This window comes from Drechmeria coniospora, chromosome 02 (assembly GCF_001625195.1).
Source record: "Drechmeria coniospora strain ARSEF 6962 chromosome 02, whole genome shotgun sequence".
Taxonomy (NCBI): domain Eukaryota; kingdom Fungi; phylum Ascomycota; class Sordariomycetes; order Hypocreales; family Ophiocordycipitaceae; genus Drechmeria; species Drechmeria coniospora.
Window position 1 is genome coordinate 9,621,176 of NC_054390.1, and position 20,909 is coordinate 9,642,084.

The 20,909-nt window shown below is 59.7% G+C and overlaps 4 protein-coding genes and 1 pseudogene across 4 annotated transcripts; 3 read left to right on the forward strand and 2 right to left on the reverse strand.

Moving 5' to 3' along the window:
- Positions 1 to 354: 354 nt before the first annotated feature.
- Positions 355 to 1,257, forward strand: DCS_05763 (uncharacterized protein; the record flags this gene model as incomplete). Its single annotated transcript, XM_040803065.1, has 1 exon — positions 355 to 1,257. One exon carries the CDS (start codon positions 355 to 357, stop codon positions 1,255 to 1,257), a length of 903 nt encoding a protein of 300 aa, XP_040658098.1.
- Positions 1,258 to 1,656: 399 nt separating this feature from the next.
- DCS_05764 (uncharacterized protein) lies at positions 1,657 to 3,312 on the forward strand (the record flags this gene model as incomplete). The annotated part of the gene is made up of 1 exon (XM_040803066.1): positions 1,657 to 3,312. One exon carries the CDS (start codon positions 1,657 to 1,659, stop codon positions 3,310 to 3,312), a length of 1,656 nt encoding a protein of 551 aa, XP_040658099.1.
- Positions 3,313 to 12,448: 9,136 nt separating this feature from the next.
- DCS_05765 lies at positions 12,449 to 13,891 on the forward strand (annotated as a pseudogene).
- Positions 13,892 to 17,931: 4,040 nt separating this feature from the next.
- DCS_05766 (uncharacterized protein) lies at positions 17,932 to 18,523 on the reverse strand (the record flags this gene model as incomplete). The annotated part of the gene is made up of 2 exons (XM_040803067.1): positions 17,932 to 18,165; positions 18,218 to 18,523. 2 exons carry the CDS (start codon positions 18,521 to 18,523, stop codon positions 17,932 to 17,934), a joined length of 540 nt encoding a protein of 179 aa, XP_040658100.1.
- Positions 18,524 to 19,364: 841 nt separating this feature from the next.
- Positions 19,365 to 20,427, reverse strand: DCS_05767 (uncharacterized protein; the record flags this gene model as incomplete). Its single annotated transcript, XM_040803068.1, has 2 exons — positions 19,365 to 19,911; positions 19,985 to 20,427. The coding sequence occupies 2 exons, from the start codon at positions 20,425 to 20,427 to the stop codon at positions 19,365 to 19,367; spliced, it is 990 nt and encodes a 329-aa protein (XP_040658101.1).
- Positions 20,428 to 20,909: the final 482 nt, after the last annotated feature.

Consider the following 20,909-nt stretch of genomic DNA (forward strand, 5'->3'; position numbering starts at 1 on the left):
GTGCGTGAAAGTACCTAAGAACGTTACGGAGCGCATGCACTGTAATATAGTGCCCATGTACTGTAAACTACAGTACAGTGTTAGTGCTCCCTACTCCGTACAGGGACTGACGTACAAGCACAGGGCTACAGTGGGGTGGCAAAAATGTCGACTCAATTTGTAGGAGTAGCGCTACCAAGACTGAATCGTCAATTTTGTCAGGTAACTGTAGCACCATGGCAAGAACGTCAACTCACCTGACAGGAACGTGTACAGTACATGTACAGTACTTGTACGGTACTTGTGCAGTACTCCGAACTCAGTACATACATGCCTGTTGTACATGTACTGTTCAAGTACGTGGCCGTATTATTAATGGTTCCCTCGTACCTGGCAGTGACAGTTGTGGCAGCTTCCTTTTGGCACGATCGATCATCCCCACATTCCTGGAACCTCATCCCAACTTTGCCTGCTTCAATACAACAGAGACAGAGGGGCTCGTCTCCCCGATCGGCGCTGGGGACGCAGCATCAAAGACCACAGGGCCTCTCTCCTTTCCAATACCGGCTCGGCCTCGCCCCCCCCTCGATCGAGAAAGGACTGCGTTTGGAGCCTCGCCCCCCCTCGATCGAGAAAGGACTGCGTTTGGAGCCTCGGACCCCCCTCCATCGAGCAAGGACTGCGTTTGGAGCCTCGCTGATTGGGTTCCCCGCGAGCAGGAGACGACGCCAGACGCAGCGGCTCCGAGCCTGTCGGTTGCCGTGGACTCGAACAGCACCGCACCGCTGGCCGGCTGGCTGGCGACGGGAGTTGCCATCTATCGGAGCCTGTTCCATTAGGGATTCGACATTGTTGCCCCGGCGGTCTGGACATTGCACTCGTTCGACGTGCTTGGCCACATCCGAGTGGCATTTCGCTCGCCCGCCACCCCGGTTCTTTGTTTCCAACCATACTCGGCCTCTCTGCACTGCTCACCTGACGCTTCTCTCGCACCTTTGTCTCCTATTTGCCCTCATATTCATAAACTCTCACTCCCATTCTCCTCCTGCTGCTGCTGCTGCTGCTGCTGCTGCTCCTCCTCCTCCTCCCCCTCCTGCTGCTGCTGCTCCTCCTCCTCCTCCTCCTCCTCCTCCTCCTCCTCCTCCTCCTCCTCCTCCTCCTCCTCCTCCTCTTCTCCAGCACCGTCCTCACGTTGCCGACAACGACCCCGGCATCATCTGGACTGCAGGCCATCACGTCCCATCCGAGCATATTCAGCACAGACGCCGCTGCTTTTAGTTCTTCGACCCTCCTTTGCCCGTCTTCGACCGTGACGGCGGCAGCCATGCCCAAGCTCAGACTTCCGTTCAGGAAAAAGGGCAAGAATGACGAGCCGTCCTCGAGTCGCTCGGCCCCCAACAGCCAAGCGCTGTATTACCGCCCTACCATGGCCTCGGCCCATGTTCTGGCAAAGCTCCCCCATACGATACTTCAGCGCATCTTCGCCTTCGTTTGCCCGCACACGCGCGACGAGTCGTACGAGACGTGCGAGGACGCCGCCAGCGACACAGGATGCATGCTCTGCGACCTGAGGGATCTTTCCCACTGCGTCCAGGTCAACCGAACCTGGCGCGCGAGCGGAATAACCGTCATGTACGTGGCACCCTCGCCGGGGTCCATCATGTCGAACCCACGCCCATGCCGCCGTGTCGTACCGTGAGAGAGCTGACCCGACCCCTCCCCGTCTCCAGGTACTACAGCATCCGCATCGACCCTGTGCATTACTGCAAGCTCGAGGCCGTGCTGGCGGAGAAGCGCAAGAAGACGAAGCGCTTCGACTACAACGGCATCCCCGAGGACCCGGCGCTGGCGAGGCTGAGGCTCTTTCGTCGGACCGTCCGCGACGACCCGACGCGGATAGGAAAGCTCGTCCAGTTCCTCAAGACGCCCTGGATGCTTCGCGAGTCCTGCCACGTCGAGCTGGCGCAGACCATCGCCGTCCTGCCCAACCTCAAGTACATAGACCTCCCGGAGGGCATGTTCTCCGACGAGCCAAACTACGCCACGCTGAGGCTCGAGGTGCAGGCGCGCTGCCCGAAGCTGCGGAAGATGACGTACGTCAAGGGATCCGAGCGAAGCTTTGCCGACCTCGTCCTGCCAAACGTGTGGCCGGAGCTCGAGGTGCTGGAGCTCGACCGTCTCGAGGTCGACCCCATGATCCTCCGAAACGTCCTGGGATCCCTCGTCCGCCTGCGGGCCCTCAAGGTGACGGAGACGCGCAGCTTTTCGGACGAGGTCATGGTCTCGGCCGACGGCCGCCCGCCCCTGCCGGCGCTCGAGGAGCTCGTGCTCAAGGACACGCCGAGGATGACGATTGCCGGCCTGACCAAGTACTGCGCCTGGGAGCAGACCAAGGCCACGCTCCGCGTGCTCATCCTCAAGGACACGGGCGTCCAGACGTGGCGGCTGCAGGAGATACTCGCGCTCGCGCCGGCCCTGCGGACGCTTGCCTTTCAAGCCAAGGTGTCGGTCGCCTTTCCGCAGGATGAGAATGCGCCGTTGCTGTCGTCGAGGCGCCTCCGCACTTTGCGCTTCGAGATATCGTCTACGGCGGAAGCCGGGCCGTACGTCACGCCCGGCTACTATTCGTACCTGGCCTCGTGCGTCATGTCGGGCGGCCTCCCCAAGCTGCGCCGGCTGTTTGTGCTCGACGACAAGTTTCCCGAGAAGCTCTCGGGCCTGCCGGCGCCCGGCGCGCCGTTTGCCGGCGGCCAAGGCTTCCGCGCAACCCACGGCGAGGCCCCGTCGATTCGCATCTCGGCGGCGTCGACGGTGCCGATGACGCCCATGTCTCCGTCGTTCAAGCCGCTGCTGCCGATCGGACGACCGAACCGGTTCAGCTCGAACAACCCGTACGCGGCCGAGGCAGGCGCGCCGCCGCCGAAGCAGACGCTCGAGATCTTCACCAAGCAGAACGAGAACGACCGGTGGAACTTTTCGCGCGTCGATTCCGTCGCCGCCGTGCAGGAAGGCCTCACCGCTCACCGGCCGGCCAGCAGCTACGGGCTCGCGGCAGACGTTGCCGGGCAGGGGTGGAACAGCAGCGGCACCCGCCGGAGCGTCATGATTGGCAACGGAGCGAACGGCTTCTTCACCGTGTCTGGCGAGGGCGACGAGGATGGCTCGAATGCCGCAACGTTCCAGCTGATGAAGCCGCCACCGAGGAGATTTCCGCCGCCCGCGAGGGGAAACGCGCGGCCGCAACAGCCGGCCAGCCGCATGCCGGGACGGCAACCGCAGTGGGACACGCCCGAGATGGCAGAAGACGACGCCCACGGCGGTGGGTTCTTTTGAGGCGGCGGAGGAGCGAGGTGATTCGTGGATGCTTTCACGGCAACGCCGGGCGGTTTCATCGTCTCGACGTCGAAACGAAGGCGGCGCGTCGTGACGCAGCGGCGGCGCGACCGGGGCACAAAGGTCGGCGTGCCGCACGTGGATGCCTCGGTCGCGGGCAGGCGGCGGACCGGAGAGCCTTGCCGGCCAAGGTGGCGCGTGGTGAGACGCATCGGCACAAAGGTCGGCGTGCCGCACATGGATGCGGATGCCTCGGTCGCGGGCAGGAATGCAGGCGAAACGAGACATGGTGGTGCGACATGTCGACGACTCTCCTCGTCCGTGCCCGCACTCTCGGAGCACGCGGCGGCCACGAAACGCGAGGGAGTTTCTACTTCCGCCTCCCGCCTCCCGCCTCCCGCCTTTCCACTTGGCCGACGCGCATGCCGAGGCAGGGCAGATGGGACAAGTGAGAACTGGCGAGGCGTGACATGAGATGGAGGAGGAGGAGGAGGAGGAGGAGGAGGAGGGAGGGAGGTTTGCCGCTGCTACGTCGTCCATTGTGAAACGGGGGCGCAGTTTGCATCACGACGTTGGGCGCCGAGGACAACGTGTAAAGTGTGGGCTACCGTGTTGGCCACACCCATGTGCGCATTGTGACGGAGGAGGATGGAGATGGGGACAATACAATAGCTGCTATGCATGATGGGAAGCAGAGTCGAAGCGGTGAAGACTTCTCTCGGTGTGATGGGGCACGTTCGCGACACGATGTCACCAAGCGAAGCATGAAGTTGTACGGAGTACAAGGACATGGGCATGTGGTGGATGTACAAGTACATGTACTTGACAGTAGAGCACTGTACTGTACTTTGTGTATTGAACGTCACTGTGCTGTACTTGTTGTATTGAACGGAAGTATTAGACTGTGCTGTACTGTACAAGAATGCAAGGTATTACACTGTGCTGTGCTTTGTGTATTAAACGGAAGTATTGCACTGTGCTGTACTTGTTGTATTGAACGGAAGTATGACACTGTACTGTGTATGGAACGGAAGTATTACACTGTGCTGTACTTTGTGTGTTCAACGGAAGTATTGCACTGTACTGTGTATTGAACGGAAGTATTACACTGTACTGTGTATTGAACGCAAGTGCTACACTGTGCTGTACTTTGTGTATCAAACGGAAGTATTAGACTGTGCATGTAGGTGCATGTCTGTGCATGTACTGTACAAGAATGCATGCAAGGTATTACTCCGTACTTGTATCAAACTGCGTGCTTTGTACTCTGTACTTTTCATATCAATCGATCTCCGTACTCTGTACTTGTATCAATTAATACTGCGTACTTTGTACTCGGTACTTGTCGTATGAAATAATTCTGTTCTCTGTACTTGTCTCGTACTCTGTACTTGTCTCCGTACTCGGTACTTGTCTCCGTACTCGGTACTTGCATCAATTAATACTGCGTACTTTGTACTCGGTACTTGTCGTATAAAATAATTCTCCGTTCTCTGTACTTGGCTCCGTACTCGGTACTTATATCAATCAATACTCCGTTTTCTGTCGTATCAATTAATACTCCGTACTCTGTACTTGTCGTATCAATCATGCTCCGTACTCTGTACTTGTATCAATCACTCTGTACTTGTATCAAAGTACTCTGTACTCTGTACTTGTCGTATCAATCAATACTCCGCAATCCGTCGTATTAATTAATCTTGGGCATCGTGAGCAAGTACCGTGAGCAAGCACATGCTTGCAATTACAAGCACACCTATACGGCGCCTAAAGTGCCGTCGAGGAGTGGAACGTACTGCCAGCAGGAGTACTGTCTTGCAGAGATGGAACATTTGCATATCCATGAGCAGGTAGGCAAAGGGGAATGTATACGGTATGCTGGTGCTACTGAGCATGGCGGCAAGTATGTACATGCACGTAAGCGCAATTGTTATACCCATCTTGCATCTGACGGGGCCTGGTGCTTGGGTATGCACGTAAGCGTAGGCGTATGCACTTGCGCAGGCGTATGCACTTGCGCGACACGTACATGCACGTAAGCGCAACGGTTGCATACGGCCCATTGCCGGAGCGAGAGTTTGCCCGCGCCGCACGCATGCACCCGAGTGACATGCATATGCAGTAAGCGCACTATTATACGTTGCTTTGTTCAATAGGAGCATGCGTCTCAACGAATGAAATAGCCTCGATTTCTACAAAAGAGATTCCGGCCGTGGTCGCCTTTTCTACTGTAGGCCTGCTTGGACATGGTGTTTTTCCTACTGGGATACAGTGGCCGGCCTCTGGCAAGAAGTTGCGCCTCTCGCGGGTCTGCTCGGACTAATGCTAATCCGAGCCCTTGTGCATCTAGTCCATCCGGCGCCTGACGGCCTATTGAACGAGGGGATGGAGGGCGGGCGAGGTTTGCCTATGCAATGTGCGCCGTACGTAGGCGCTTGAGGGACACGGATATGCACGTAAGCGCACATTCTACAAGCGTTACTGAGGGAGCCCATTGCTTGAGAGAGTTTCCAATCGCATGCACGCCTTCTCCGTGTTGCACGTACACGCGGCCAACCCATTGCGTATCGCTGGGGACGGAGGGATGCGCACGCGGTACGGATGCGTGTACGGTCGTACCGTGAAGCACAAGCACAGACAAGCATGGCCGCACCACTTGCCTGTGCCCTCGATCCAGATGCTCGTGAATGGACGGCCATGACTCGAGCGCTGGCGATGCCGGCCTTTAAGACCCGGCCGCGGTGGAGACGCGGTCGGCCCGCTCGAGTCCCGAATGGCCTCTAGACCCGCCTTTGTCGGCAGCAGCCATGAACATTTTTTTTTATTTTGCCAGTTACTCGCTGTCGACCAGTCCTTGCCGGGATGTCGATCGGCCATTGTGCTGTACAGTAGAATATTGCTCGTGTTTTACGGAGTACTCCGTAGTCGCATTGCAGGCATTTGCTTTCGTATTCGCACACGCACTCACTCGCTCACCGCCATATTTCAACGCACGTGACCTTGTCAAGGTGTTCAATAACTACAGTAAGTACTCCGTACTCCGTGCTCCCAGCGAGTAATACATGTAGGTACGCGTTCCTGCCGTGACAGCTCGGTGCTTGCGCCGGCAGCACTGTCGGGAGCAGCGACCATGGCACCGCGTCCTCCGTCACGTCATCGGCCGGGTCCAAGGTAGGGGCTGGCGGTGCGAGTTTGGCCTGGCGGTGCCGGCGACGTCCATGTTGAGGTGCGAGTAATGGGAGCGTCAAGCCGCCGGAGTGCGGCCGTGTGCGGGCGTGCAGGGATGTACTCGGTACGGCGCGTATCGTGGCGAGAGTGGTGTGTCTCCAGGTACCGCCTACACTCTGAGGACTTGCAGCCGCATCCTCCGCGGAGCCAACAAACACAAGCACAGGCTGCACATTACACCGTCGTCGGGGTACACACTTGTCACGCGAGCGGAGCACCGACAGGCCTCATGAGAAGTGATTCAAAGCAATGACAAGCCCAGCATGTAGGTGCACATGCGTGTGCCAACGTCATGACACGCAGGAGCGGGAGCGAGTGCCGTAGGTGCCCGGCGTGCCGCACGTCGGGACGGCATCGGCGCCGGGGCTCGACAGGGGACGGCGTGGCTGGATCGGCGGCGTGCGGGGAACGGCCTGGCATGGTGTTTTAGCGCATCGGTAGCGCATGAAGAAGACGGGCGGACGCTAGCGGTAGCGGTGATGGCACGACGGGCACCGCCAGACGAGGCATCTCGCAGAGGTACAGTGCAGCGCACGGCACTCACACGGTACTCTGCATCCGCAGTCGTGGGCGGGTACACGTTGCATTCATGGCGCCGCACGCTGCCGGGCACAGTGCGCCTAAGCAGTCGTACAAACAAGTATGGGCACGGAGCACTGGCGTGCAGAGTACATCACTTACTGTAGGTGCCCAGTACTCACTACTCCGTACCACTGTAGGTACTGTGGTTCGCAGCCATGGCACCTATGGCAGCGCTGTAGGCGCCGCGCAGGCACCCCAGCGATGCTACGCGCAAATGTACCTGCACAGGCAAACGGGTGCTCGCGCACTCGGTGCGGAGCGGATCAATGCTGGAATGCTCGAGAGCAAGCGGCAAGGAGACGGGCAGATGGGATCAATACGAGACGCGACAGGTAATACCACGGGTGCAAGTAGTGCACGGGTGTGCCAGGACCAGGGTGGTGGACGCGCTGTTAATTACTCTTGACGAGCCGCACGACATGCAAGTACAGCCAAGCACGGCACGGCGGGGTGACAAAAATGTCGATTCAGTTTGTACGAGTGGCGCCACCAAAACTGAATCGTCACTTTTGTCAAGTGGCTGACTGTACTTGCGCCGAGGTGGCATGCCATGGACGTGCCGCTGGTATTACGGAGTACTTGCAGGCCATCCGTACTCTGTGCTACGACGAAGCGAATCGACACTGTGCCACCCCGCCATACCTACTTGCCGTACGCATGCATACAAGTACGTGGACATGTACAGTACAGTGGGTGCACAGTGCCGGCGAGGACGCGCATGCACTCGGGTACATTGCGACGAGAGGGAGCGGGAGACGACGCATCGGTGACGACAGCGGGCGGTCGTCGATCAAACGACGCACCACCGGCACGCTATTGGGTCGGATGGCTGTAAAAAAAATTCAACAGCCGCCGGCGGGTCGAGGGTGACGAGGGTGACGAGGGTGACGAGGGTGACGTCGGGCGGGAGGCTCGAATGGCTAGCTCGACGCCATCAACGGTCGACAGATGGGCCGCACACGGCATTTATGAAGCGCAGCGGAGGGAGGAGGCTGTTGGTGGGAACCGGTTAGCGACGGTCGTTAAATAGCCGGACGAGCGAGCCTGCGAGGCAAAGTAGGCGGGCGCGTCGGAATGCGCAGGCCAGTATCGAGGCGCCCCCTCCCTCGCGGCGAGGGATCACGCCATGCTTGCAGGTCGTCTTTGCCGTCAAGCAGCACGTGCAGGTGGCCTACGCTGTCGAGCAGTATTGCTTGCAGATGGCCTTTGCCGTCAAGCAGTACGTGCAGGCGGCCTTTGCTGTCAAGCAGCACTTGCAGGTGGCCTACGCTGTCAAGCACGCGCTGCACTTGCAGGTGACGTACGTGCTGTACTTGCAGGTGGCCTACGCTGGCAAGCACGTATTTGCAGGTGGCCTACGCTGACAATCAGTGCGTGCAGGGCCTACGCTGACAAGGACAGTACGTGCTTGCAGGTGCCATGCCGTACAAGTAAGTACTCCTGCGCCGTGCCGCACACCTACAGTGACCTACAGTGCTCCTCCGCTGTAAAATTAGTGGGGTGGCAAAGGTGCCGATTCACCAATCGTCACTGGACAAGAGTGCATGCGTCGGCGCCGGCAAGTGCCGGGTCGAGCATTGACGGGCGTCTCTGGACCACGCGTGGGGTCTGTTTTGCTCCGTTTCCTCGCGCCAAGCGGCGATGCCAAGTTATGTTGGATTGATTCCTCGACGGAGCGATTGATCGATTCGGTGCCCGACGGATGGAGCATGGATTCATGCGCCGGGCTGTAGCGGCCGTCTGGAAAAGGCGGCGTCGCCGTTTCCGTCCATGGGCGCAGAGGCCGGGTGAGTGCAAGCACAGGCGGCCAAGCGCACGCACCTACAGCACAGCTACGGAGTACTGCAACATGAGTACCAACGTAAGTACTAGGGACGTAGTAGGCGTACATGTACCTTTGGTAGCACCGTTACCCGTCTACAACCAAGCAAATCACCTACAGCCACTGTAACACAAGTACCTATGCAAGTCGGCGTACATGTAGTGGCACCATGGCATGGCCCGTCCACAACCACCTACAGCCACTGTAATACTGGTATGCAAGTCGGCGCACATGTAGTCGCACCATGGCATGGCACCGTCACCCGTCCACAACCAAGTAAATCACCTACAGCCACTGCAATACAAGTACCTATGCAAGTCGGCGTACGTGTAGTGGCACCGTGGCATGGCACCGTTACTCCATCTATTATTGCTGGCGCTAGGAGCGCAAGTGCTTGCAGAAATGGAGCCTGCCGGTAATGATACTGTCCAGGTACCTACGTAGGTACAGCAAGCACACCCAAGCACGGCTAGTTGTACATGTAGGTGCAAGTACTGCACATGTACTGCACAGCGTACTCGGCTGTGGTGGCACCATGGCACTGTTGCTCTGTTATTGCTCGCGCGAGGTGTGCGAGTGCTTGCAGAAATGGAGCCTGGCGTGCAGCACTCCCTACAAGCACTCCGCACATGCGTACGTGTACATGTTGGCGCCGTTGCTCTGCCCAAGCAGCATTGCTGCAGGATTGGAGCCTCGAGCGCAGCGACGCACCGTAGGCGTAGTTGTGCTGCAAGGCACACAGGCAGGATGGCACCGTTGCCTGCAAGTACTCCGTACGCTGCAAGTAATTACTCCTACAGCACTCCGTAGGTGGTATTGCTCGCGCTAGGGTCTGCAAGTGCCTGCAAGTCCTGCAGACGTGGAGCGCTGCGAGACGCGTTGTGCTATTTTCAGTACGTACTCGCTTGTCGGCTCGTCAAGTACATGTACTGACTGCCCGCACTCGCCGTCGACCCTGCGCACGTACCTGTACATGCCGCTGCGGACCCGACACGCCGGCGCTATGGAATCTGCATTCTCGCCGTGGTGCCGGCCGTCGCAGAGTCCCTCGTCCGCCGATCGTCTGCTGGCCTGCCTCCCTGCCACCGACGCAGGACGACGCGAGATTGGCCTTGTTTCCGCCGCCTGGAGCCTCGGTTTCAAGCCGTTTGCTAGTCGGTCGCGGGTTGAGAAGAGATTCATCCGGCAAGAAGTTGCGCCTCTTGCGGGTCTGCTCGGACTACGTTTGACCACGGCCTCGACGGTGCCGGTCAACGCCGGGCGCATGGCCGACGTCGAAACGCGGGCGTCGCGAATGCCGCGACGAAGAATGCCGAGAAAGATTTTCCTCTCCCGCCCGTTTCGGCCCACAGAAAGCCAACGCCGATGGGGGGGCAGTGACAGGGGAGGGCAGTGACAGGGGAGGGCAGTGACAGGGGAGGGCAGTGGCAGGGGAGGGCAGTGGTAGGGGTAGGGGTAGTGGTGGTGGTGCGGCAGTGGTAGGGGAGGGCAGTGGTATTGGAGCGGCAGTGGTAAGGGTAGGGGTGGTGGTAGGGGAGCGGCAGTGGTATTGGAGCGACAGTGGTATTGGAGCGACAGTGGTATTGGAGCGGCAGTGGTAGCGGAGCGGCAGTGGTCGTCGTCGTGGAGGACGGTGGCAGGGGGGCGCCGTACGAGCAAGGGGGCAGGAAAAGTCATCTACCAAACTCTGCGACGCCTGGTACGTAGACGTAATATTCATTCACCCGCTCACCACCATCCGCCCACCTCTGTTGGTCTAGACGCGCTTGCATGGGGACGCCGAGTGAAGGCGAGGGCCGAAACTGTCGATGGAACGGCCGGTCAGCCCATGTATTGGCCACAGCCCCCCGTAGCTCGCCCCCTCGACCCCCACTAACCCCTACTGTACAGTATGGAGTTGCCCGCACGCTTCGATGGCCGTCAATGGAAGCTGAGCTCTGCAGCGCCCTCCGACGCGCTTCCGTGGACACGGCGCGGAGGCGAGGATGCGAGAAGCGAATGGCGAGAACGCATGGCATTCCCAGGTCTTTGGGTGTCGGTTGCTTGTGCTGCAGCGAGTATTGGCGGTGCGGAGAGTATAGGCAGTACGGAGAGTGTTGACAGTACGGAGAGTATAGGCAGTGCGGAGAGTACGGAGTATAGGCAGTAAGAGTGTTGACGGTACGGAGAGTACGGAGTATAGGCAGTAAGAGTGTTGCAGCACAGAGTACTCCGTAATATAGGCGTGTACTTGCCTACAGTACGCATGCATGTACTTGCTTGCACTCGTACAAGGAATAATGCTCCGGTCGCCTTCATGCAAGTACAGTGTTGTGCATCTACTCCATGTACTTGTGCATCTCCTCCAGCCTATGTGTATTTGTGCATCTACTCCCACCGACAGTACATGTACTTTTGCATGTATCCCCGCCTACATGTACTTTTGCATGTACCCCCGCCTCCATGTACTTGTGCATCCCCTCCCGCCTATATGTATTTGTGCATCTACTCCCGCCGACATGTACTTGTGCATACTCCATGTACTTGTGCATCTCCTCCAGCCTACATGTATTTGTGCATCTACTCCCGCCTACATGTACTTTTGCATGTACCCTACATGTAAGTACTTGTGCATCCTCCATGTACTTGTGCATCTCCTCCCGCCTACATGTATTTGTGCGTCTACTCCCGCCGACATGTAAGTACTTGTCCATGCTCCATGACTTGTGCATACTCCATGTACTTGTGCATCAATCCTCTACTCCCACATCCACTCCAATCCGACTTGCCATGATTCCTGCGCCGCTCACTGTACATGAAACCGCTGCTCTTGACTTGTAACTGGTGTGTCTTGACCCTGAGTGGTGGCCCCAGCTGCCGTACATATACATGTGCGGATACTCCGTACATGCCGGCATGTACATGTGCGGCTACATGCGAGTGCATTTCGCCATGTACAGCGACGCCCACGAGCGGCGTGCGAGTACCTGCGTGCTGGTGGGGAATGGGTACCGCCTAGCCTGAGCCCTAGCGCCGAATCTATCAGTGCTAGCGCCTAGCCGCCCAGTGGAGAGATTGGCTGCGGGACCGCCGACGTACCTCCCCTGTCCCTCCACCTGTATACTAGTAGGTACTTACTAGGTACCTGTACGTATCCAGCTGTCGACGCCATCTTGTAGCCAGTGCGGATGGCGCCCGTCGACACAGCCCTGCGGGAGAGCTGTCGCCGTATACTTGACTGGTACCGGAAGCCCCCTACTGCGACTGTGTAGATATAAGTACTCTGCATGTACCTGCACTCGCCATCTTTCGCCGTGGCTGGCCATTCCAGCGCCGACCACCACACCACCGCCACACCACTCCTTGCTCCTTCCTATACATACTTCAAGCTCCCCCCCCCCTCCTCCTCCGGCCGAGCATGATTGCATTCCTGTGCTCTTCCAACCCCTCGTCCTTGGATTTCAACCTTGGAGCCTCTCGTTCATCGAATTCCTCCCCTTCGTCGTGACCAGCACGCCACGCCAGACTCGCACGCGCCGTCCTCGACGCCGACGCCCGACGACGAGCCGTCACGTCACGCCCACCGCCTCCTCACCGCATCGTCCGACGCTCTCCTTGGCCCTCACCCTCCTCGCCATCGGACTCGACTGCCATCAGACTCGACTGCCATCGGATCGACTGTCTCACGACCTCCTCCGCGCTAGCAGCACTGGCCGCACCAGCACCACCGGCGAGTCCACGTCGTGCCGTACCTCGACTCTACTCTGCCGCCCACAACTCGTCCTCCTCGTCTCGTCCTCCTCGTCTCGTCCTCCTCGTCTCCTCCCCAGGTGGGACCGACCAACGCCGACTCCGCACCGTCCATTCCATCCCACCCCCCAGCAGGCCGTCGAGATGCCTTATAGACCGTCGTCCCCTTTGAGCGGCTCGAGCTACTCGCGCGTTCGCAGCTTCAAACACCAGAGCTCCTTCGACAGCAGCCCGAGCTCGAGCATCCGCACCCTCGACAGCAGCCCGAGCCCGAGCCCGAGCATCCGCACCCTCGACAGCCACGGTCGACCGGCGACCGACGACATGTTTCCGCTCGCCGCCCCCCGTGCCGACGACGGCCACCTCGCGCCGGCGTTGCCCGCCAAGAGCGCCCTGCGAGCCTCGCGGCTGCTGGCGACGCTGCCGCGCAAGAACCCGGCCTCGGACGTGCGGCCGATGCTGCCGCACGCGGCGCCGCACCCCCTCTACCTCTCGTCCGAGGAGGACGCCTCGTCGTCGGCCGACGACTCGTCCGACTTTGACGACCTCGACACGGACAGCCAGCCGTCGCCCCGGTCCCCGCCGGAGCCCGAGGACACGGCCCGGCTCGTGACCTTGGTCTTCCGGGGCAGGCCCCAGCTCGTCGAGCTCCGACGAGCCGGCGCGGCCATGACGTCGCGGCCCGTCGCCGGCCTCGTCCGCACCTCGACGGAGCCGACCTTTCGACGGACGCGCGTGGCCTCGTCGTCGTCGACGTCGTCGTCCTACTCCCTCATGCCCATGCCGCAGCCGACGCGCTCCAGCAGCGGCTTCCCCGCCGGCGCCGGCATGAGGCGGCCCAACTTTCTCGCCATCGATCCCTATCCCGCCGCCGCCGCCGCCAAGGCCGAGACGGACGAGCACGAGGCGGCGCGGACGCCGAGGACGCCGACGGCCATGTTCAAGAAGACGCTGAACCTCGTCAAGAAGCGCAGCAAGCCGGCGCTGCACCACGCCTCGACGGGCTCGACCGACAGCCGCTCGTCCATGGAGCAGGTCGCCGAGGGCGCCGAGAGGCGGCCGTCGCTGTCGACGAACCGAGCCTCGGCCAACTACCACGACGTCGTGCGGTCGGCGAGGGGAACGGCCGAGGCGGCGCAGGAGACGGCGGCGAGCGCGCACCGGAGCCGGTTCCGAAGCGGCCTCTCCATCAGCCGTCCTCGCAGCGTCCGGGCGTAACGGCCTCTCCATCAGCCGTCCTCGCAGCGTCCGGGCGTAGCGGCCTCTCCATCAGCCGTCCTCGAAGCGTCCGGGCGTAGCGGCCTCTCCATCAGCCGTCCTCGCAGCGTCCGGGCCTAACGGTCCCTCTCCCGGACACCAGCAAATCCCCTCGGCTCTTTTTCTTTGCGACGCTCGCTCGCTCCATACAACACGCTACGCCTTTCCCGACGGCGGTTCAGCCTGCTTCGACTCTCTCTCTCTCTCTCTCTCTCTCTCTCCCTCTCTCTCCCTCTCTCTCCCTCTCTCTCTCTTTGTCTCTCTCTCTCTATATCTCTCCCCCTATCTCTCTCTCTTTCTATCTCTCTCCTCCTCTCTCCCCCCCTCACCCACTCTCATTACGACTTGCTTCCCTCACGACACAAACATGGATACGGATACGGACACGGACACGGACACGGATCGGTGCACCCTGGACGGTATGGCGCTACCGGCTCAGCATATGTACGGCGTTTTTTCTTTCTTTTTTTTTTTGGCGGTAGCCTTATTACTGGGTAGCGGGATGACGGATGCGTCTTTTGGCAAGCCAAATTGACGCATAAATTTCATGAAACGAATGGGCGCCCACGGCACGCACGTGGCCTTAAAGGAAGAGCGGCGAACGGCGTTTTTTTTTGGACTTTTCATGTTTTCCCATCGGGGCCTGCCCAAGGGGCCGTTGCGGCACCGAATCCGAGGGCTCTCGCTCTCAGCAACTAGTCACGATAGACAAAGTCGCCTCTTCATTTTAGGCTGGAAAAGAACCTATTTTACTCCGTACCCTATGCCTTTGCTCATCCGGCTATGCCTTAATCATTCGGCCCGGTGCATCCTTGCTCGTGGCGTCGGCTCGCTTGTCCTCGCACGTTTCATGTCTTTCCAAATCATGTGGCACCGTTCGGAGTGATGCGTGGGCATTTTAAACTGCCATGCGATGGAACGATGCTGCGGCTGCATGAACCGTGAGACACCTTCATCTCGGCACGAAATCTACTTGTTCCTTTTTTTATTTTTATTTTTCATCTTGTTTGTCCATGGACAAGCGATGGTGCCCGCACACGCACTTGCGGACGACCGGCGGACGAACCTATGCACCTTTAGCACCTACACCTACCAGCATCATGATGCTACGGCTAGTTCCCACTCGTCCATGTACTTGCCTGCAAGGTGCATGCCATGCACAAACCCGTCATTCAGTCCGGTGCATGGCCAACGCGTCGTGTGGCCGGGGGTCGTGGAAGACGGTGGAGCCCAGCATGGCCAAGAGCGGGGACGAGGCCGGCCGTCGATGACATTCATGGCGGTGCCACGCGAGCAGTGCGGACGTGGCAGGTGGGAAAGGCGCACACACCCACGCCGGCAGTGCTCGGGGCGAGGCTGGCGAGCCGTGTCTGCGCCGTCGCGGCCCGTGTCGTCGAGTACTCATGTCGAGGCCCGTGTCGTCGAGTACTCATGTCGCGGCCAGTGTCGTCGAGTACTCATGTCGGGGCCCGTGTCGTCGAGTACTCCTGTCGAGGCCCGTCGAGGCCCTTGCTCGTCCTGCCGCGTCATTGGCCAATCTCGACCCAGGGTGCTGCCGTGGAGGGCACTCGGTGCCGAGCATCGTCGTCGTCGTCGACCGCGCGGCACATGGCGATGGATGGACGCACAAGCGGGTGCTCGTACGCGGCGAGGGGCGGTGCATGCGTCGTGAGCGGGGGATTCGCCAGGATCGGTCGGGCATGGCGCACGACGGGACACTGTATACACTGCTCTGGTGGCCCGGCGGAGGGAGCGGCGATGCATGCAGACATGGACCGTCCGACGGGAAACGGAGGCGTAAACCCATCGCCGGGGGGACCCTATGACGACGGCGTTGGCGTTGTTGCTAGCCTGCCGGCGACGGCGAGGGTGCTCCAAAGGCCAGTCGGATGCAGAGGACGGAATAACGGCTGGGACGATGCTTTTGTTGATGATCATGCCGTCCGTGGGGGGATGGATGATCGGTCATGAGTTTCTAGACTGTGATCCGGTCTGGCTGGCCTACGTGTGTGTGCCTGGTCAGGCAGCACGTCAGCGCCAGTGACCTGTCGTCGGCACATGTACAGGTACACGCTTGCGTGCGAGGTGTGGCGCGCTCACCCGTACACAGGTACGAGCAAGTTACCTCGCCGACCGGCCAACGCACCGAGCATGGTGAGTAAAGATACATGGCGTCGTGAGTCTGTTGTGAGAACGCGCGTGTACCTGTACAAGTGCATGCGGGCATCCGCAAGTACAGCTTGCGTCGTTGTACGTGGCGAGTACGTACTTGAACGTGCTCGGTGTGGCACCGGACATGTACCGGTACGCAGCTCAGGTGGCAGATGACAGTGCCGAGCGGGGCCGGAACGGCAAGGTGCGGGCGACAGGACGGGAAGGAGCACGGAGTACAGGGGGTCGAGCTTGCCGCGTGCGCACTCGCGTGTACATGCAAGTACATACTTGCTCTTACTGTACAGGCACATGCACAAGTACCTGTAGGTCTCGTGCATGGCCCGTGCTGTACGGAGTAAGTAGGTATTGATTGCTTCTTCCTCGCCCGTCGTCCTTGCCGTACTGGAGAGCCGCGGCACAGGTGCAGGCACTCGCTTGCGCGTACATGTACCTGCTAGGTATCACGCCTAGGTGTTTCCGCGCTCCGGGGTACATGCGTGCTACCTGGGCGTCGGGATTTTGCTGGCCAAGTTGGGAGCAAGTACAGGTACACGCGCAGGCCGGCGCGAGCAAGTACATGTACACGTCCATGCCGATGGACTACTTGCAAGGACAAGCTTCATGCCATGCTGTCGCGCTACAGTGCAGTAGCTGCGCTGCGCGGGGGGATGTTGGTCCTGTGCCGTATCTACGGTGCACGTGCGAGTGCGTGTGCAGCCAAGGACTAGGCGACGACGATGGTAACCAGTATCATGGCAGTATAACGTGGCCGCGTTGGAATGCACTCTCGACCGATGACTGCCACATATCTACTTATCAAGGAATAAATAATACTCTACCGTCGTCCATGCTGCACGCGCACCGTCCGGACTACAGGCAGCACAGTCGTCCTACAAGTAACTTGTGCTCATTGTATGCAAGTACTGTACATGTACTCCCTACTCGACGACAAGTACAGAGACGGAGCACAAGTACCGAGTACCCGTATGAGGTACAAGTACCGAGTATAGGTACGGAGGAACAGCCACAACCAAGTTGGTTGTGCAATAATACCTACTAGGTATGTGGCGGTGCTCCGTCCTGGTAGGTTCCCGAGAAGCAGAGAAGCAAAAAAGGCCCAAAAAAGCACAACAACAAGACACAAATGTCCTTTGTTCCATGCAGAAACAGACGTGGACGAGGACCAGGACTGACAGCCAACTTGTGCTCACTGCGAGCATGGCACGAATGCGAAAACGAAGCATCGTCGGGCCAGCGGGAAGCGACTGGAAGGCGCTGATGTGATGGCCAAGTACAGGTACAAGTGCACCTGCTCATCTCCCCTGGACGCCGCAAATGACAATCAAAGAAAGGCAGGCGGTGAACGTACCTATGATTGCCTGTACTTGTTACGCACGTAGGATTGCGTGTACTTGTCAGGTACCTATGATTGCATGTACTTGGCATGATTGCATGTACTTGGCATGATTGCATGTACTTGGCATGATTGAATGTACTTGTCATGAACCTATGAATGCATCTACAGTACTTGTCAGTACCTATGATTGCATGCACTTGTCACGTACCTATGATTGCAGTACTTGTCGCGAACCTACGATTGCATGTACTTGTCATGAACCTATGATTGCAACTAAAGTACTTTCACGTACCTATGATTGCATGCACTTGTCACGCACATGGAATTGCACGTACTTGTCACGTGCCTATGATTGCATGTACTTGTCACGTGCACATGTTGCCATCCACGACCGCATCTGTGCTTGTTCCTGGCAGAGCGGTGAACCTCTGCCAACACACGTCCGTTCTCGCTCCTCCACCCGTTCAGGGATCATCCATCTGTTTCAACATCAAACCGCCATAAACGCCATCGAAACGGACGGAGAGACGAGCTCGAGACATGCCTGCAAACGGCGGAACCCACCGACGCGTTCGACGTGCTGGCAGCACGCCCATGGTTCGTCTGCCGGCCGGCTCCTGTCAGAGGCGACCTCACGAATCTCCCAGTCGTCGGCGAGCGTCGAATCTTTCGCCCCGGCGTGTTCAAGGCCCGTGCTCGGTCCGCTGCTCGGTCCCGTCCGTCGCTGTCGGTGCATCGGAAAGCGAATCGAGTCGTCGAAAGGGTGAGCGACGAACCACGTGTCCCGACGTCTTGAAGCCCCGTCCTCGGTCGGGTTTTCGGCTCCGTCCGTCGCCGCCAGGGCAATGTGCGCCGTCGGGAGGCAAGACCGGCTCGCCGCTGGACGACCGAGGCCTCTGGGCGTAGGTACGTGTGCGTGTGCGGCACCTGCACGCGATGGCGGTCATGACGAGGCAGAGACGCACGGTTATCGTTACTATTGCTAGATTCTGCGTGTGGTTTTCAACACCGCGCGAGTCGACAAAAGCAGAGGCCCCGCCGGTAATGGCAGTCATGACGGGGCAACGACGCACGATTACCATTATTACTACTAGATTCTGCGTGTAGGTTTCGACACCGCGCGAGGCGACAAGAAGCAGAGGCGCCGCCAGCAATGCCGGTCATGACGGGGCAAAGACGCACGATTACCATGACCATTACTAGATTCTGCGTGTAGGTTTCGACACTGCGCGAGGCGACAAGAATCAGAGGCGCCGCCAGCAATGCCGGGGCAAAGACGCTCGATTACCATTACCATTACTAGATTCTGCGTGTGGTTTTCAACACCGCGCGAGTCGACAAGAAGCAGAGGCGCCGCCAGCAATGCCAGCCATGACGGGGCAAAGACGCACGATTACCATGACCATTACTAGATACTACACCGCGCGAGGCGGCGAGAAGCAGAGGCGCCGCCAGCAATGCCGGGCAAAGGCGCTCGATTACCATTACCATTACTAGATTCTGCGTGTAGGTTAGAAGTCCCACGATTACCATTACCATTACTAGATTCTGCGTGTGGTTTTCAACACCGCGCGAGGCGACAAGAAGCAGAGGCGCCGCCAGCAATGCCCGTCAGGCTACCCTACCCGCATCTCGAATGATGCGTCACGATTCGCCGTCATCCGTCGTCATCGGCCAGCGCGGCGGCCAAGCAACATCGGTCGGTGCCCAGGACGACGGCCGCTTCCTTGCCGTCCGCATCGCCGCCGCGAGAGGGGAAAGCCAAGGAGAGAAACAAAAAAACGAATGGAGGAGAGGCGAGGGCGACATGCGTCGGCTAGTTGAGCGTGTCGCCATCGCAGCAGCTCAGGGCCTTGTCATTGTCAAAGGTCTGGCACAGGGCAACGTTGATGGCCCGGCCAAAGGCGGCGCGGCGAGCGTCGGCTAGTTGAGCGTGTCGCCGTCGCAGCAGCTCAGGGCCTTGGCGTTGTCAAAGGTCTGGCACAGCGCAATGTTGATGGCCCGGCCAAAGGCGGCGACGAGCGGCCCGTTCGGATCCACCTCGGTCGCGAGCTGGATGGCCTGCGTCATGAAGCCCGGCATCTCCCAGGCCCAGTTGGACGCGGCCTTTGCGTCGCCGCCGACCTTGGCCGGGTCGTTGTACTCGCGGAGGATGCCGGTGCAGGGCACGGACGCGTCCTGCGGCTGCGAGTAGGGCATGGTGTTGATGACCTCGAGCTTGCAGGGGAAGCCCGGCGCGAGGCTAAAGGCCGTCTCGAGCGTCCGCTTGATGGCGGCAAACTTGCTGTCGTAGTCGGGGTCGATGCCGGCGAGGCACATGTAGAGGGGCGCGCTCGTCGCGTTGCAGCCGTTGGCGGGGAACCAGTTGTACGTCTCGTTGGTCGACCCGTACTCGTGCAGGAAGATCATGTGCGTGTCGGGCGTGTGGAAGATGTCGACGAGGGCGGGCGGGTTGAAGCCGATGCCGTAGCTGGGGGGGGGAGGCATCAGCGCGGAGGGTGGCAGAGCAGAGAAGAGTAGAGCAGGCAGAGGACGAAACTCACGGCGCATAGGTTGGATGCAGCTGGGGCATGTACCAGGAGATGTGAAAGGCGTTGCACTGGCTGTAGTCGTGACGCGAGGCGCAGAGGCTGTCGGCGAAGCCGCCGCAGGGCCGCAGGCCAAAGAGGTTGAGGCCGAGGCTGACGGCGAAAAAGTCGCCAATCTCGCCCGTGTTGGTGTCGCAGCCGCCCGAGTGGATGACGATCCATTTCTTGGTGTCGCGCGCCTCGGTCGGCACGTTGTAGACGACGTAGTCGCAGTCCATGCGTTTCCAGCCGTCAATGGTCGTCACCTCGAGGCCGCGGCACGCCGTGTCCGACGCGAGCGAGTTGTTGCAGAGCGGCGGCGAGCCGACGAAGCAGTCCCGGTCGGGCACGTCGGCGAGGCCGAGGGGGACCTGGGCGAGGCCGCAGAGGGCCCCGAGGACAAACAATTGTTTGCCCATGGCGAGGGGTGTGAGGAGCAAGGGCTGGCTGGGCTGCGCGGTGACGAGGAGGATGACAAGGGCGAGGACGAGGCGACGAAGCGGACGGCGAGGATGAGGATGACGATGACGGCGAGGACGAGGACGAGAACGAGGACGGCAAGGTGGTCATCAGTCATCTCATGTCAAGCAAAGACATCCTTTGCGTGCCCTCCATTGCATCCCGCCTCTGCGTTCGGCGCCCGCCCGACGCCCAAAGCATGCGTTTGACCGTCTAGGCAAGCCGAAAGCCGTCTGAATATCCCAGTCCGGCCGACGGACGGAGGAGCGGATCACATGCGCCCGCCGACGTGCCGCGCATGTACTGGTACTTGGTGCGTGCCCGCGACGCACGCGCAGCAGCGGGTACAGGTACCTTCATCGCCGCGAGCGCTTCCGGAGCACGGAGTCTACGTCATGCGCGGCGTGCCCCGACGCCGGAATCCACAAGCGTCGCCGCCCCG